The 18,438-nt window shown below is 41.2% G+C and overlaps 1 protein-coding gene across 6 annotated transcripts in view; it reads right to left on the reverse strand.

The window, feature by feature from the left end:
* Positions 1 to 453: 453 nt before the first annotated feature.
* The window catches only part of LARGE1 (LARGE xylosyl- and glucuronyltransferase 1), a 280,599-nt gene continuing 262,614 nt past the window's right edge, over positions 454 to 18,438 (reverse strand). For 5 of the 6 annotated variants that reach the window (XM_059846294.1, XM_059846290.1, XM_059846291.1 and 2 more), the window contains 2 exons: positions 15,683 to 15,878; positions 454 to 11,515 (listed from right to left, as the gene is read on the reverse strand). In XM_059846294.1, coding sequence (XP_059702277.1) covers positions 11,318 to 11,515; positions 15,683 to 15,878 — 394 coding nt within the window. In that variant the 3' untranslated portion in view covers positions 454 to 11,317. The remainder of the gene's footprint in view (positions 11,516 to 15,682; positions 15,879 to 18,438) is intronic. The other variant, XR_009486501.1, reaches the window with a different exon arrangement.

Genomic DNA, 18,438 nt, shown 5'->3' on the forward strand with positions numbered 1-18,438 from the left:
GCATATAAAGCCTTTGCAATACTAACCTGTTAGATTTGTTGCCATGCTGGTGGTGAGCTGTCATCCATTGCAGAGGATCCATCTGCTTGTTGTCATACTTACACAGGAACTGAATAAACTGTCCCCATATGGAAAAATTTTGGCTTTCATTAAGGAGAGACAACAGCAGGAAGAAGGTCAAGGGCAAGTAAAGCAGATAAACATGATTAACTTGGAGCAGATGATGACTCACCTGTCTTCAGTGGGAACAGCCTAGTATTAATGTGTCTGACTGAACCAGGGTTGGAGGGATAAACCAACTTAAAGGGAATGACAGTGCAAAAATTAAAAAGTAATAAAAAGCTTAAAGTTGAAAGCAAAACAGCTCATGACCTCTTTCTTTTTGTTCCCATCTGAAGAAACAATGGTATGCTCTTAAAATCAGCATGTGTCAAGTCAGACGCTAGAAAGGAATTGAGAGGATTATTTTACAATTTTATTGCACAGTTGTAAATTAACCTTTTTTTTTAAATATTTACAAGCCATTTACTTTACACAAACAATCTTAACAGCATTTTCCCCAATAAAATTGTCACCTAGAAAACTTACACATGGACTGAAGTTTATGTGTAAATTAAGTGGTTTGTGTTAAATGCAAATTGACTCGGTGTGGAGGGGAGGTGCTTGGGAGATGGGGCAGCATAAGGAAAGAAGACATATTTTTCTTTTCTCTTTCCTGAAACATTATTTAAAAATCTTTCCCTAAGCTGGGAAGAGAAAAAGAAGAGTTGAAGCAGGACAGCCATTCAGGAAATATATTGGGAAATTCAAGGTGCTGAGTTGGAGAGTCAGAATCTTTAGTGGCACAAGCCTTGTTTCATGCATACCTCACCCTAAAAGGTCATGGTACTCCAGTCATCCCCTGGAGAATGTAGAATCACCTCGGCCATGAGAGAAAAAGAATGAGGTTTGAGTCTTAAGAAGAAACACACATGAAAAGCTATTGTTGGGGGATTTTACCCCTTTTTCACAGTTTCTTACCTGCACTGCTGGAAATGTGCTGGCTGACACACTGCCACCAACCTGGCACAACCCAACAACCAAGGCCAGGGGTAATATTTTACCCGCCATTATGAAGCCCATGGTTTTGGGCTGAAAATTAGTGCTTTCCTGGCTATTAGCACAAACTATCTGATACAACATGCAGCACTCCAGTCTCTGGAGTCCACAAATCATCCCCCTCACACGGCTGATCCACCCACACCTTTTCTGTCACATGGATTGTTGTTCTCAAGTGTGTCAGCTAATATTGAGCATAAGGCCTTGTAGCACTTAGCCCTGCTTTGTTTCCAGGGGATTTTGACACCTGCCATCTTAAATGAGTAGGTGGAAACTCTAAAACTGATGCTCACCACCAGCACTGTAACCTTTTCTGCTGCTCACAGAGCAACAGGTGATGTGGTGCTGAAGTGAACTGAAATACCCTCTTCTGAAGTCCTGTTCACTCCATTGACTCTCAAAGGAAACAAAGGGGACTGAAAGGGATGTCAATGACCAGAAAAGGCTGCCCAGGAAGTGTCACCATCCCTGGAGGTATTTTTATAAGATGAGTAGATGTGGCACTTAGGGACATGGCTTAGTGGTGGACTTGGCAGTGTTAGGTTAATGGTTGGACTTGATCATAGATGTTTCTTCCAACCTAAATGATTCCATGACTCTCTGTCCAACTCCCACACCACGGGTCTCAAGACAGCTGCCAAGTTGTATGGGCTGAATCAGGGCCTCAATGGTTGTAGCTGGGCACCTAAGAACTAAGGATTCTGGCATTGTGAGATTCATTTGGTATTCAGATCACTTTGGTGCACTTTGGTGCTACCTTTCATCAGGTTTTGGGTACCCTAGGGAGGAGAAGTGGATTAAGTTTTGTTTTTGCATTAATGGCATTAGAGGCCTTAGTATTCCCTCCTCTCCCTCTCCCTCTCCCCTCCCCCTTTTTTAATTTAACATGTTATTGATAGTTTAAGGGAGCCAGTAATGGAGAGGTGTCTTTTCTCTGTGGAACAGTTATTATCAGATCACAGCACTGTGGATGTTGTATATATTGTCTTTAAAATGTCTGTCAACACCAACCTAAGGTAGATATAAACATGAATTTAGGGCTGCAGCAGATGGGAACATGGAGAAAAAGTGTAAAACACAAGAATGGGCTGGCTGAAGAAGGATCCTGAAACGGAACCCTACAGAAATAGGGGGAAATATGTAAATATTGGAAACCTGTGCTAAGATTTCTGGCTTGAGTAGATTACTCAAGTGCTCATAGCGCTGCTGATTCCAGCCACACAGGACTATTTACAATTACTCTCTTCCTCTCAAAACAGTATTTTCCTGGAAGGTCTGTGGATGTAGTAGACAGAAAACTTTGAACAAAATGAGTATGTTAAAAATAAACCAAAACATAGTGAACCCATTTTTACAGCTTTAAAATGATGAATTTTTTATCAGGTGCAGCTTGAAGATTAAAATTGAAAAAAAACCTCTGCAGAATAAATTTGTGTGGAGGCTCAGGTGCCATGTGAGAAACACTGCTCCAGTACTGAACTCTTGCAGTGGTCTGGTATGAGCCAGTAGACTTTCATACTTATTGGAAGAGACACAGCTAAGCTAGAAATAAAACCTGTGATAGCACAAACTAATAAAAAAAAGTTTCCCCAGGCTACAGGAAAGACTTTCCCTGCATAAACATGGAGGACAACTCAATGACCCCTCAGTTCTGTTCTATTCCACAGACAATGCTGTAATGTTTTCAAGTCTGATAGATGCAGAAGAAAGCTGAAATATGTTAAAATAAATATAGTAGAATCAAAGGATGTCCTGAGTTGGAAAAGACCCACAAGGATCACCAAGTCCAGCTCCTGGTCCTGTACAGGACCATCCCCAAGAGTCACACCATGTGCCTGAGAATATTGTCCAAATGCTTTTTGATCTTTGTCAGGCACAGTGCTGTGACCACTTCCCTGTGGAGCCTGTTCCAGTGCTCAATCACCCTTTGGGTGAAGAGCTTTTCCTGATATTAAACCTAAACCTCCCCTGACACAACTGCAGGCCATTCCCTGTCACTGGTCACCAGAGAGAAGAGATCAGTGCTCTTTCCCTCATGAGGAAGTTTTAATTGCAGTGAGGTCTCCCCCCCAAGTTCCTTCTTCTCCAGGTTGAAAAAGCCAAATGATCTCAGACACACCTCCTATGGTTTCCCCTCTAAACCCTTCAGCATCTTTCTGGATGCTGAATTTAAAGCTCTCTGAGAGCTTTAGATCTTTATTATGCTGTGGCCCCCAAACCTGCCCCCAGCACTGGAGGTGAGGCTGCCCCAGTGCAGGGTAGAGCAGGACAATCCCCTCCATTGCCTGGCTGGTGATGCTGTGCCTGATGCCCCCCAGGACAGGGCTGGCCCTCCTGGCTGCCAGGGCACTGCTGGCTCATGTTCAACTTTGAATATAAATATCTAAATTGAACAACATGAATAAAAAATATTTTGCAAACTTTAATTTCACTTATGAAAATGGAAATGAAAGCAATAAAATTTAGAAAATATTTGTGTCTTGGGTGATCTGATTCAAAGTTGTATTTTAGGACATGCCTTTTTTTTGCTCTATGAAGCATAAACAGAAAGATGATGATAGTGCCTGTATTCTCTGCATTTATGACAGAAGCTGGAAGGTTAATGTGGTGGATATTTTATATTGATGACTCTCTCTGAATGTTAATCCCTGTGAGTCCTTATAATACTCAATAGCTTTTTTATTTTTTTAAAATTGCCTTTGTTGTTTTTTGAAGAAGCCTTAACAGTGAAAAATACAAGATGTAAACTCTCTGTGAGCCATTTGAACCTGTATGGAAATATTCATTGATGTTACGGATGGAAAACATAATTTTGCTTATCTGTCTATTCTCTTATCAACACAGCAGAAGCTTACTGCCTGGCCTGAACACTGAGTCTCAGGTCAGCTGGACTAATTGGTACTAATATAACTAGTAAACACTGAGCAAGGTGTCAAGATAAAATACACACATTTTTTGTTTTCCTTCTGGACTAGCAAATTGCTGAGTCCCATCTTTTCCTCACCCCAAGGGGTCTCTGTCACTCACAGCAAGTGTACATGAAATATGCAGAAAAGCTCAGTGAAGTCTATCATCAGAATATGAGATTTCATACTGAACTCACTACTGCCATCTCCAAACAGCCACAGGTTGTGGTGCCCCTTCCTTCCTGCTGCTGATGGTTAGGTCTGACTGGATGAAGAGTTCATGGATCAATCTGCATTGGACAGCTCTTCTTTCCCTTATAGCATCACAGGAGAGCACTGCTGGAACAACAGTTCCAAAGGCAGATCAAAAGAAGGAATTCTATGAACCTCACTAACTCTAGCTTTGCCCCAACCATCGACCTCAGTGCTGACAATTTAAGAAAGGCTGGATAGTCAAGACTCCTACTGTTATCAAGCTTCTATTGTCTTTTTTTTTTTCATTTTTCTTAAGGGATCCACAGGATCAGTGTGGGAATCCAAAGAATTGAAACAAATTAAATATCTTTCAGCTGTGAAGGGCTTTCTCAGGGCTTTTAAGAATTTTACAATCCATAGATTTTTCTGCAGGTGGGCCACATTGGCCAGTGTTCGTTAAGAAATGCTACAAATCCAGAATGGGGTTAGTCCAGCCCACATATCCTATGAACAGGTCTTCTGAGGGACTCCAAAATGCTTATGTCTTTCTCATTCCTCTGAAAATCTGGCTACTTAAAACAAACCCATCATACCCCCACCTGCAATTATTTACTTAATATTTCTCTGCTTACCTGAAAGACTGCTCATAGTCCTTAGAGTCATCCCAGTGATGGAACAGACATGCCTGGACAGAGTTGGGATTCATCACTCTTGCAAGTTCAGCTGTTAGCATCTGTAGGCTGGGGGTGAGGGCTACAAGGCCTCTGAATGTGTGATTTCCACCAGCTTCACAGAATCCCCTCCACATGAGAAAAGCCTGCAGAACAGAACTGCAGGTGTTCTGCTCTGAAAGCCTGAGAGCATGGGGGATAATTGATTTTCCTAAATCACAGTTTATTCCTATCCTTTGGGGGAAAAAAAAAGTCTGTCTTTGCTCAAAATTAAGACTACTATCATATTATGAAAACCCCAATGATAGAAGAAGTAAAAAGAAGTATCATACAACCAGCTGCTTCATTCACCCAAATATTATGAATTCTATGCAGAGAAAGAAAGAGAACTCCATCAAAAAAACCTGAACAAAGAATTGTGCACAGACTACATCCTACTATGTATGTGTGAAGGGACAGAAAGAAGTTTTACGAGCAAATCACCAACACCCACCACCAACTTGAAATTTCAGATCCTCTAACTTTCATGTGATTGAATTTGCAGCCTTTTCACAAGCCTTGTGATGTAATTGTTAATGCTGAAAATTCACATTTCCATTGACTCTCAATTATGTTGCCATAATACTCAGAAATACGCTAAGCTTGGCTTGAATTACCTGGCCTGATGTGTTTGGGGACCTCTTCTTGAACATATCTGGTAAGGGTGTCTAAATCCCTGGTCAGAGAATTACCCTCAGGTCAGAACCATTTCTTTTAGAATGAAATTTTGTGTCCTATGGCAATGGACCATGGAGCTCTCAAATGCAGCCTCTGCTACCTGTGCAGTGACTTCCACAAATTCATGCTGCAGAGACTTAAGACATTTTAACCCCACAGAAATAGTAATGTGCTGGAAATGAGGAAGCTGCTCTTACCATATGAAGAAAAGCTACATGCAATGACTGAACAGATACTGAACTCTAAGCCTGGGCTTCAGATTGTTGGCATCCTGACACTTTCAGTGACCTAACACTTCCACTGGAGCATCCCCTAACACATCTGAACAAATATGTTTATATGTCTGACCACATAAATAAATATTTGGCTGGCTTTCTAATTCCCAGATTATTTTTTTCAACTCAACATCATAATTCTTCTCTGTAAACAAACCCCAAATCCCAAGTAAGGGTAAGAGGAAAATGTTCCTGCTAACTGAAGCATACACAGCTTCTTTTGAAATTCTCAAGGACCTTTATGTTCTCTTTTGGGAATGTATAACTAGTCATAAAACCAATCTCTTATAAAAGCAAGATTTTTCTAAATCAAGGTTTGTAAGCATTTCCTGACCAATAATTTGCTGTGCACAGCCAGCAGCTTTTCCAAGCAATTTCATACTGTGAAACAATATACAATCTTCAAATAATCCACAATACACCTAAGTGTTTGAATGTAAACACACCATCTAAATATACATTATTAATTACTACTGTAAAAATTACTTCACTGAGCTATCAATACTTCTGCATTTTCAATGCTGCAGTGGAAAAACCTGATTATCGGCTGGCATTTTCTACTAGTGACTTATTTGCTCCAGCTTCACCTAGTGGAGTTGCAGAAACTTAGCTGCTTTTTTTCCCTAATACAAAAATATGTTTTGAGCTAACAATGATACATTCTCTTTCTAGCACTCCCACCACTGAAAGTGTTAGACCTGGCTGAAGTTCATAAATAATGACACTCACCCCACTTGCTGAGCTTGCTGTGTTCTGCTGCTACTGCTGCTGCCCTGAAACCTGAGGAACACCCATACAGTATCTGGCAGAGCAGGAAGGAATGTCCTGAGCAATGCCTAAGAGTAATATCTCTGCTGATTTGCCAAGACTCCCAGTGCTTCTGGCCATTAATCTTTCTCAGCTGAAAACAGATGGGGCTATTAGGCAGGCTGGAGTAATGGGGGAAACTGGCAAGACAGAGAAGGAAATGCATTATCTTCTGGGTAGAACTGCACATAAAAATGAGAACATTAAAAATGTATTTTTCATATTTAATTGGACGATGTATGATTATACCTACCAGAAAATGATGTGCAATGTGCTTTGTGCAGGGCATTTATAAAACTGTTCAGCTGTGCTAGGGCCTTATTTTCCCCTGTGGAGAGAAACAGCAGCTATGGTTCTGATGATGTTTTTGTGCTTTTCCCTCTAACACAGGATTACTCTGCTGCAACAGCTACTGCAAATAACACTACAAAGTGACTCTGCTTGTTGCAGTAAAAGGAAAATGCAGCTTACAATTTACCAACAAACCACATGAAGCCAACCAGGTAAAAAATCAGTACTTTACTGAATATGAGCATTTGTCATATTCAGTCTAACTAAGGTGATGGAACTGCAGGTACAGCTGCAAATTCCGTTATGCCATGGCATCCAAGATAATGATTACAAAGAGAAAAAAAAATAGCAATTTTGAAGTGGGACCAGGTTGTTTACATAGGAAAACTAGCAAGGCTGGAAGGAATTACTACAACTAGGACTTGGGAAAAAACCTGATAGATACTAAGAACCATTCCAGATAAACAGACATTTTCTATGTAGGCAAATGGTAGGTGATCCTTCGAGAGAAAGTGATAGGATGGAAACTAAAGCCAAACTTTTGAAGGTGTGTGTATATATCTCTATATATAGATATATCTACTGTGACAACAGAGAAAAATCATGGAAACATATCAGAAGGGTATGGTAAGGTATCAAATAGGTGTTTCGTCCAAAACTTGGACTTGCAGAGCTTGTTACATCACAGGAAGAAGCATAAAAACAAAATAGGAGGACTAGGTGCCAGGCAGCAGGGAATTACTTGGAATAATAATTATGTCTGACAGTGGTGGGATGTCAAAAGGTGCTGAAAAATACACAGTTCTGGCTTTGGGACTTGAAAATGACTCCTAAATGTCAATGTTTTGTAGTGGAGAGGGAAAAGGGAGACACAGAACAAAATATGTCAAGATAAGAGCCCAATTTCTGTAATACTTTATTTCTGATCCCCTAATTAGGAAAAGGTGCGCATTCAGAAAGGTGAAAGAGGAAAATACCCTCAAAACCTAGTAGGGCAACAATCAAGGTAAACTTAAAAACAAAACCATAATTTTCTTTTTAAAGAATCAATGGCTTTAAAAAAAAGGACTAGAAAACCTGAAATTCTGAGATTAAAATAGAAAGGGCATGGAGTATAGTACCCCTTGGATGAATGGAAGACAAAGTCAAGGAAATGTTGGTATTACTAAATGGGAAATTTTAGTAGTTATTCAGACCAAATAGGAAACCTTCAGAGAATGGAAATAAAACTGTGTAAAGCTGAAAGGAATGTATGTAACAGTTAAGATGGAGTTTGAGAAAGCTAAGAGGGAATCTGAAGAGCAAAGAGTAGGAAGTTGAAACTGAAAATGAACATTTGCTCAGTACACCAAAAGCAGAAAGTGGAGATAATGGGCAGGCCACCCCAAACAAGTAGAAGAAACAATTAAAGACAATAAAGACATTGCCAAGAATCTAAATTATTTATTTGCATCAGTCTTCACTGAGAGGGTGCTGGAGTGGTATCTAAACAAGAGACTCACACCTCCCAAATATCAAAGATAAGGAGAGGTCATAGATTGAAGACTCAAGAGAGAAGTTGGTGGAACAAATCAATAAATCAAAGGCATTAAGTTATCAGGTTTATCTGCTACTTCTGGAAGATTTCAGGAGAAAACTGAGAATCAAGTAACAAAGTTCCTAGCAAATATTTACTACAGCAGAGGACTGGAAGACAGCCAGTGTTATAACTGAGTAGGGAAGTTTTTTTGTTGACAGTAGTGGATGTTTTCATGGTGTTGGAGGAGCCCTGGCAGTTATAGACAGATATGTAATCCTAACTTGCCATCAGGTAAATTGTTTGAAATGTGCTCAAAACCCCCAAGACCCACACCTCTCAAATTATGAAATACAGAGACAAATATGACATGACAGATACAAGTCAGTTCAGTGTCTATAAGGACAAAAAAAGGGACTCTTTGTACCTACCACCAATCTCTGAGCTATTTACACCAGCCAGCAAACCTAAGCCTACCCAGGAGGTCCCAGGACTCAACCTACAGGCAAGTAGCAAATCATCACCTCCCTGCTCCCCCATCCTTCACCTCTGAGAAGAGAATAATGAGAAGAATGCTTTTAATGGAACAGCCAAATAATGTACAGGTTATGCTGCTGTAGGGAAATCCAGCCTATCCTTGGGCAACGTTGTTAAGCCAAGGAGAAATGGAAATCTGGAATACACATGGAACATAATGGTGGCCACACTGAAGCTCTGACTGGAGATTTCATGTAGGTACAATGAATGGTAACCTCTCTTAGACCAGCTTTTGGGATCTTTCTGCACATTGGCTAATCAACAGTCCCTGTGCTGCAGGGTTCTTCTCATTCTCAATCAGCACAGTGACCAGTGCATTTAATGGAAATACAGGACTTGGGGAGTTAAGACTTTGATGTTTTTAAAAGAACATATCTTAGCCAGAAGTGAGCACTAATATCACTTCTTCCCAGCTCTCTCTAGCTTTTTATGTAAATCTTTACATAAAGCCATTAAGAACAGAAAAAAAGCTCTTTGGAAAATTATGCAGTGATATATTCTTATGCAGCCAACACTCCCAGGGAAAAAAGTGAAAACTACAAACAGCCTCCTGCCCCTTTTTATTTCTTGTCAAAGACATTGCCTTTTTTGGCTTTTCTTATATATACACAGAATGATGAACTGATATTTGTAGTTTAAATGTCTGGTTTAACTGCGTGGTTTCCACCGTAACAGAAATCTCTCACAAAATGTCAGGTTAGAAATAAAACCAAGCTCTAGAGGGATGAGGTGGGGAGGAAAGTAGAAGGTCCAGTGGCTGAAAAACAAAATGGAAAAATGTGAGCAGAACGCAATATGGATCCATTTCCCAGCTCAGGCAGTGGTATTGGTACATGTAGTTGTTTGGGGTTTGGGGTAGGGAGACAGACACATTTCTCACTGAGTTGTTTCTGCTTTCTCTATTAACATTGCAACAGAAATTACAAATAGCCCTGAAAGGGGTAGTGCACCTCATCTCTTTCTCCCATGTAAACACAACATTAATACTGAAGATAAAGAAAATAGCAAAAAGTCCAGTGTCTTGTTTTCTGCATTTTGCTTGTTAGGTTCCTGTTTGCCCTCCAGCAAATTCCTGTGTGTACCGATGTTGTGAACTTGACCAGTCCACGTTCAAGCAAACACTCACTCAGATTCCCAACACATTCTTTTCTCCCCGTCCAATGGGGAGTTTATTCCTAACAGTTCTGCTCCTTTTAATTATAAACTCCTTTAACGAAGTAGTTCTGAGACCTTGCAGCAGGCAGCAGGAGAGCACCAAGGCTACTAGTTGCCTTTTTACTCGTTTACATTCAGTGTTCAGCAAAGAAGTCCACTTAATGCCTAAGGCCCAGTGCCTTCACAGATGGGCAGCACTGAAATGAGCCTACAAATCAGTATTCCCCTGGTACAATGTGCCTTATAGGTAAAATCCAATTTCTCCCTAAAAGAGATAAAGGGTGAGAGCCAGGCCCTTTATCTTATGAGACACACGTGAACAAGTTGCTCTGATGAAAACAGACTTTCAACTGACAAGTTCTGTTCACTTTCTGGCAGAGCTACTGATCTTCTTTACTGGACCACCAAAACAGAAGATGGCAAAGAAACACAAGGGAGATATTGCCTCACCAAGGAAAGGAGCAGCATTTAGGACTGGGACCAAGGCAGGGTGGGATATAGGGGATTTTCCTGATAAAACAATTAATTTGAGAAAAAAAGACCAACCAATATAATGTATACAACTGAACCAGTAACACACCTTCTCAGGAGTGCAGTATTATATAAGTGTCCCCTGTGTTTTCAAGGCTAATTCAGACCTTTGGCTCATCCTGCATTAACAAGGTCATCCATGTTAACAGGGCCCCTGTGAAAGTTCACAGATGAAAGTTCCCTTTTAAAGTAGTGCAGATTTGAAATTCACAGGACAGCGACCCGAAGATCTTCCTTTACAGATAAAAAGCATGTCAAATTATTAAATAGCAACATGAAATCCTATATTCTGAAGGTCTTTCTGTGCTCTGCAGTCAAGAGAGCGGAGTGCAATCCCAGCCCCTACCCAGTCCCCACCTTGGGTGGCTCAGAGGGCACCCGGCTGGCCCCGCTCGCAGGCACCTCACGAACGCTAAAGCCGACAGAGCCAGGGCGGTCGGGGAAGGGATGAACGAGCACAGTCCGAAGACATGTCACTTCAAATTTCTACTGTTAGAACTGCCAAGTATGATATAAAACTAGGAAGTATTTCTCAGTTTGGAGTTTGAAGACCAGGCCCCAAACGCTGAGCAGCTCTTGCCTGAGTGTCCCTGCTGGCCAGGCAGAGGCTCCACGGTGCTAACTGTTGTTCTCCGCTGTCAGATATTTGAGGGCTGCGAAGCCGTAGTGGCGCGACATGTCCTGCTGGAACTCCTCCTTGAGCGTCTTGAGACAGATGCGGTATTGCTTGTTGGAGCGGAACTTGGTGATGTCAAAGCTGGGCGCGTGCGGCATGTGGATCATGTAGGCGTTGGGCAGTACCGTGAACTCGTATTCCTGTGGGACAAAGACACAGCTGTGAGGGGGATCCCAGCCTCCCGCATGGCACCTCCACAGCCAAATGTGCTCCACCGCCGAAGGGCACGGTTTGTGTCTCAGGAACGGCAAACCATCAGGGATCTCAAACAAGCTGCCTTTGTTTTTTCTAGTAGCTTTTTCTTGGTTTTTTGAAAGATCTACTTCATAACTTTGTAAAATCATAGAATTTTTTGGGTTGGAAGGTACTTTTAAAGACAATATAGACTGACCTCCTTCCAATGAGCAGGTTCATCTTCAACTAGATCAGGTTGCCAGAGCCCCACCCAACCTATCCTTTCATGTTTCCAGCAATGAGGTGTTCATCTCCCCTCTGGATAATCTCCCCCAGAGTTCTACCACCCTCATGGTAAAAAAACCCCAGCTATTTCAAAAAAATTTACCCCATATAAGCCAAATAATGGGGAAATAGTACAAAAGGCACACCTGAAGCCATGTCTGCCACACAGATTTTTCAGCAGTGTGATTGCAACAACGCAGCTGTGACTACACAGCACGAATCTTAAGTGTCCATGCAAAAACATGGTGCTGCCCCTAAAATTTATTTTGCTTGAGATACTGGAATAAGCTACATTTACAAAGGCAAAACTGCATGACATATGTTGCTTTGCCTATATGCTAAGATACTTACAGAGACAAAACTGTCCAAAATTATTTATAAACCTGAAATAAGGGGAGAATATGGTATCATTTATAGGCAATGTGTGAAAATGAACCTGCTAATTCCATATGCTTTGAGACATTTTTACTCAAATTAAGTTCTCTCTCACAAAGTTCGAGATACTGTGCTAACTCTCCTTCTGTAAAACTACTTCACTTATTGTCTTTATATCTGACCAAGTTCTTTGACAATTTTTGTTGTTAAAAAAATGATGGTTGATTTAAGTCTCCATGATTCCTGTAAGGTTCTTTCCATTTTTACAGGTAAATATATGAGGATTAGAGCAAAGCTTGAAAAAGCCTGATTCTTAGAGAAGCTGAAAGTTCACTAGTGCAGGATATGCAACATGCAGGTATCTTCTGCAAGGAACTGGGTAAGGGATGTGAACCTCATTATTCTGTAGCCAAATGAAGTACTCTAACAACTTTTTTCATATGGAATTTCAAGAAGTCGGAGTTAGATGCAAATTACAAACAAACTTTGAAGCCTTCACAGGCAAATTTCCTATTTTCTCTCACAGTTTCTATCTGCAGCTGTTGCTGGATTGACTCATTAACCCATTAATAAAAGAAACTGGCCAGGGAAGGACAGCCACAAAGCATGCTGGCTTTACAGGAAGTGGTGCTCAACTCCCCCTGGTTTGCAATTCCCAGTCACTTGTAGATTTAGGAGTCTGTACAGAGACAAAGAATATCTGCTGCAGAGAGGCAGAGTACTCCAAATTATTTTAGTAGGGAAAGAGATTTATGGGAAAAAACACCCTTGTGCTGTTAAACCTGAGTGTTCCACCTGTATGTGCTGGACAGCTAAGTGCAGATGCAGCTTCTTCCCACCCCTGAGAATGCCTGTTCCCTGACAGACAGTGCTAAAGTGGTAAACCTTTGTGCCAATGAACAATGTTGTCATATACAGGAATGGGGTCCTCTGAGCTTCTGTTTGGTGTGAAAAATATATAGCAAGAGCAAAATTACCTGATGCTCACATGCAGAATTTATGCACCTAGAAGATTCTTAGGACTAATGGGGAACCAAATGTGAAACCAAAGGCTGGCACCATGGAGTGAGGAGAGCTGATAAACTACAAACTACAGAAAATTACTCTAAAGGACCTCAAAACTATGGGCTGGATCTGCAGAGGAAGATGGATTCCCCTCGTACAACCTTTTCTTTGTTTTCTCTTTGCACCTCAAGTCTGTAATACTGCAGGTCAGGGACTATCTACATCCTGCAGTGCTAACTGTTCAGCACAGCAGCATTCCCATCCCTCTGAACGGCCTTCAGACACATAAAGCCTTTCAAAAAACTGTGAGTCTACTGCTAATAATCCCCTTTGAAATACGCAGGGCGAGGGTCCCGGGAAATGGGACACTCACAGTCTAGTGGCACAGTCACTGGAAAGGTAGGGAAATTTTCCTAATGACCATGCCCTACTACATGGAAGACTCAGTTGAGAAGGCAATGCACTTGCAGGAACCTCTGTCCCTATCTCCTAGATTACAAATTCTTTAGATGGAGACTAGCATTATCTGTGCATTTGTACAGCATTCAGCTCAGTGGACACCTGCATGCTCCCAGAATAACAATGATTTTCTCCATGCCATGTCCTGTTCTGAGGGATGGCAGTGGCACAGGCTCTTGGAAAGGGATCTGGAACAGACCTCTTGACAGACACTGCAGTCATGAGGAGCAGTGAAACAACTGAGAAGCTGCTCTGCCTGCTGGTAATGGAGCCAGCGTAGCAGCTGGCAGCAACCTGATCTGTGCACACCCCAAAGCAGAGGAATGCCACAGGGGAAGTAGCTGTGCCATCCCATGTCTCCTCTAGGCTCATTTGTGGGAGAACCTGCCAATATCCAAATTGCTACAGAGGAAAATGAAACTTTTAAATGTGATACTGTGCTCAAGGCTGGAAGACTGAGAAGAACAATTTCCCAGAGTTAATTCCAACCCAATGGTCATTTAAAATAATTGCACTATGACCAACTTTGAAAATTGTTTCCATTTCCCATGTGTGAATCTCTGTGCTGAGCAGACACCTCTGAACAGAAGAGTTAAATCCTGAATACTACCTAAGAGCTGCCACTGAGAACATAAGCCTTGTTACCCATATTAACAAATAACAAACCATTACCCTGGCACTCTTCACAACTGATGGTTAATTAATTAGTGCTTGGAAAGTGCACTGGAAATTTACAGTGCTATAGCAAAGTATTATTAACATTAATATAAGGGAAAATGTTTTTTCTAGTCTGTAATAATTTTTTGTCATGTAAGTAGGTACAAATTTGTTGGGAATGCCCTTGGCAAACAGAGGGCAAGTGGCTGCCAGCCGAAGGTGACCATGAGGTTTTGCAAGCAGAAGTAGAAAATATCCTTCCCACACATGCCTGCACACAAATACACTGTAGCCCACACCTCAGAGACACGATCTCCCACTAACTTGCTCCAAGCCTTGAGCTGCTCTGCTTCACATAAACTGGTAAGACTTGAGCAAAGAAGGATCCGCTCTATTCCAGATTGATAGCAGAAGCTATCACGGGAGGATAGAGAGCACCAAAACCTATTTCTTTGGTTAGCATAGAATGCTACTAGTTCATACGCTGGGACTGAAAGCAAACTGAAAAAAACTACAAAACAAACCCCAAACTAAAAAGAAATGCCATGACCTAGACCTTACTGATGAGCACAGTGGGTAGCTCCTCATATAAGAACAGCAGGGTGATGCAAATCCTGCCATTTCAGTGAGCAGCAGCACTGGGAACCCATGGAGCCATAGTCACTGCCAGCCTCTAAGATTTAGGTTGGCAGCGGGGACTTGGCAACTCTGAGAGCTCTGGTGCCAGTCTGGGACTCCTGAGCATTCTCTCCATCCTTATTATTATAAATTCTGCCCAGCAGCTTCATCCCATCGCAGATCCAAGAAGCAGGTAGCCCAAGGCTCAAGTACCTGGATCATTTGGAGTCAGCACCACAGCCCCAGACTTTGGAAATGTAAAGACCAGCTTTGCAGAAATGTGCTGTAAATCTTGGCCACAAATTAAAGATGCTTGCCTTGAATTCAACTGATGACTAGTTTTTGAATTGTAAATTAGTATTTGGGACTCACAAACCTCAATTTAATGGAAAAAATCCAGATAGGTCTACATGTTCCTTAATAATTGATGGGATTGGCAACAAATGCTGCAATGCTTTGGTCAGGAGGAGAGCACTATAGGCGTTGTGCCTCCGCAAAGCAATGAATTTCTTAGAACTGACAAATAAATGAACTCAGACTCAGCTCTTCATTTAATACTTGACAAGCATTAAACAGAGTGTTCCCAACTCAAGAAGCACTCATTAAGGAGCTCAGTAAGGCCAAATGAACACTTTGGTGTTGCAAAGCGTGACACCTTCCTACAGGACACAGCCTTGGTTGTAACAACCCTGCTGCAAAGCCCTAGGTGAGATGCTCGTCTGTCATCTCCTCACCTGTGCATCCAGTTCCATGATGTGAGCTACTTTGTTCCAGCCAAATCCCACAAAGCGCCTGTCATACTCTGGGCAGTCCTTCCTCACGACGACGTATGGCTCAAAGTCTGCTTCCCACTCCACGCGGTAGGGGGTGGTGGCCGTTCGCCACTTGGCAAAATTTGTTGGCGCGTGCCCTTTCGTCCAGACGTGGTACCTGAAACAGACATAAACGGCAGGGACATGGGGAGGCAATTAGATAGAAAGCATCTTGGCGAGGAAACAAAATATTACCTGTTAGATGAAATGCTCAAAAACAAGGACATTAGCTTACAGTTCACATCATCATTTTCAGGATGCGTCGGAGGCAATTTCTAGGACTATTTCCAGCATGTCTCCCAGAGCTCAATGCTTAAACACATCTAGTTGGTGAAGGAGAGAGTGAAAACAGTACCTCATGCTAATGTGAGAAACCATTACACAGTACCCTGTCAGTCAGTTCATCTGCACTGCAAGGGCTGTGTCTTATTCCTAGCAACCAAACAGCTGCATCGGTCGGTGCTCTAAAATCGGTGTGGAAATCTGCAGCTCAGATAAAGTCCCTAAAATTAGCTATTTCCCCACCATGGTTCACAATCTGTTTTATAGGCAATTTTATAATTGTCATGAGAGACACCTGCAGCTCTGGACAGATGTTCCAATTTATTAATAACGGTTATTACTATAGCAGGAACCAAGCTGCATAATTACATTAATAAGTAAAATATCACATAAAGGCTTTCTGCTCTAAGTTCTACATTGTGGGGAGTACTCCTGTGCTCTTCAGTAAGGTAATCAATTTGATTTACAGAAAAAGATCCTTTTGCATTTTGTTAATCTTGTTTAGGTCACAGCAGGTCTCTTCCTAGCACAGCTTGAATGCACCCCATTAGAGCCAGGGCCAACGACTCTCTCGCCCACTTATTCTAACACGTTCCAAAAATCAATGAGAGATGCTCTTTCTGCAGATTCACAGATTAATTAATGAAAAAAAGGCATAGCAAGTATCTGTATTACAACACTGAGATAGACAGGCAACAGAGGGACAAAACAAATATCCTGCCAATTTCTAAAGTAACGTGCATTGAATTCACAGGGATGACTCACATGCTAAAAGTGAAGGGATTTGAGCATTAAATATTGCAAAATTACAGCATGATGTAATGTTTAAATCCCAGAAATTCTCATAACATTGTAAGCCATTGCTAAAAAAAGAAATATAAAATCACAGCCTAGGAGCTTTCATTTGGACATATTTGTATGGCTTGTAACAGAAGAATCAGAGGTGCTCAGCTTTGCTGACTCTCTCTTTAGGGCAGTGCAGGAAGACAATTATTACCATGTCACTGGGGTCACAAGTAATGTATGGTGCTTTGGATACTGCATTTCTAAACTGTAAACAGATTTTACCAGTTTCAGATATCTTACTTAGGGACCAGGAAAAACAAAAACCTTCTGTATTAAAAAACAGTGAAATAATGACAGTGACAGTGAAATAATTCTTCAGAGATTATTAGCAAGCAGTGCCAGATTCACAAAGATGCTTATAACTCCTACCGTCCTTTGGAATCATTGCCAAAAAACCTATTCCTTTCCTTGGCCTCTTCTGGAGATGAGTGGCTAACCTAGCCAGTCACTAATGTGCATCTATCTATGCTGGAAAAAAACCCCAACCCAACAGTCACAATGTGGGGTTTAAAATGATATAAGATTGTGGAGGGTGCTGTATCTTCACAAATCCTACCTCTGGCATCTTGACATTAATTATGATAATAATAATAATAATAATGACTGCTAAACACTTAGGAAGTGATTTGTATCTTCAAAGCCCCATACAAACTTTGGTTAATTGAGAGATTCCTGCAGAGAAGCAGCCAAAAGCTGCTGTTATTCTAGTAACACTCTCCCACTGATTTAAGCAGGGGGTAACAAGATACTAACCATAAAAATAATTCAGTTTCTTTCTACCCTTTTTGAAAGTATCAGTGTAAGCACCTATAGGAGTTCAAGTATAACCTCTGTGAGTCAAGAGAGCAAACTAGCATGGAAAAATAAATAATTGGGAAGAGACAATAAAGTGAAAATATGGAACAGGGGTCGCAGAGAAAAAAAAAAAACCACAACAACAACAAAAAAACCAACCCCAAAAAGACAACAACAACAAATAAAAACCAACAAAGAAAAAAACCAACAAAAAAAACCCCAAAAAAAACCCAAGAAAGGAAGGAATAGATTTGACAGTACAAAACCAAATAAAAACAGAAGTTTTTTACTTACCTCTTCAGAGTGATTGATGTGAGTAGGAGGAAAGAAAAAGGCTAAAGGACAGCTAAGGTCCTGACAAAGAGGTAAATGAATGTTGGATGCTCAACTGGGGTGTACACACAATAGTGATGGAGGAGTAATTAGACTGAAAACAGTCTAATTGTGAGAACATTAAAAGAATTGTGAGAGCATTATTGGATTACATACATATCTGTACATACAATATTAATGGGTTCATACACAGATAATCTGCTGGAACTAGGTCTTGGTCAATGGCTGATTACATGAACTGTACTGCAAAGAAAGAGTAGCAGACAACACTCCATGGAGGTCCATAGAGAGGAAGCTCCCATTAAAGGATGAGTCATTTCCAACAGACTTTACTATTGGTGACGCAGTTGTGAGAAGAGGTTCACTATCTATACTGGTATTCCATCTCACAGGACCAATGAATAAATGTAATTTTCTGCTCA

Source organism: Haemorhous mexicanus, chromosome 5, assembly GCF_027477595.1.
Source record: "Haemorhous mexicanus isolate bHaeMex1 chromosome 5, bHaeMex1.pri, whole genome shotgun sequence".
NCBI classification, from domain to species: Eukaryota; Metazoa; Chordata; class Aves; order Passeriformes; family Fringillidae; genus Haemorhous; species Haemorhous mexicanus.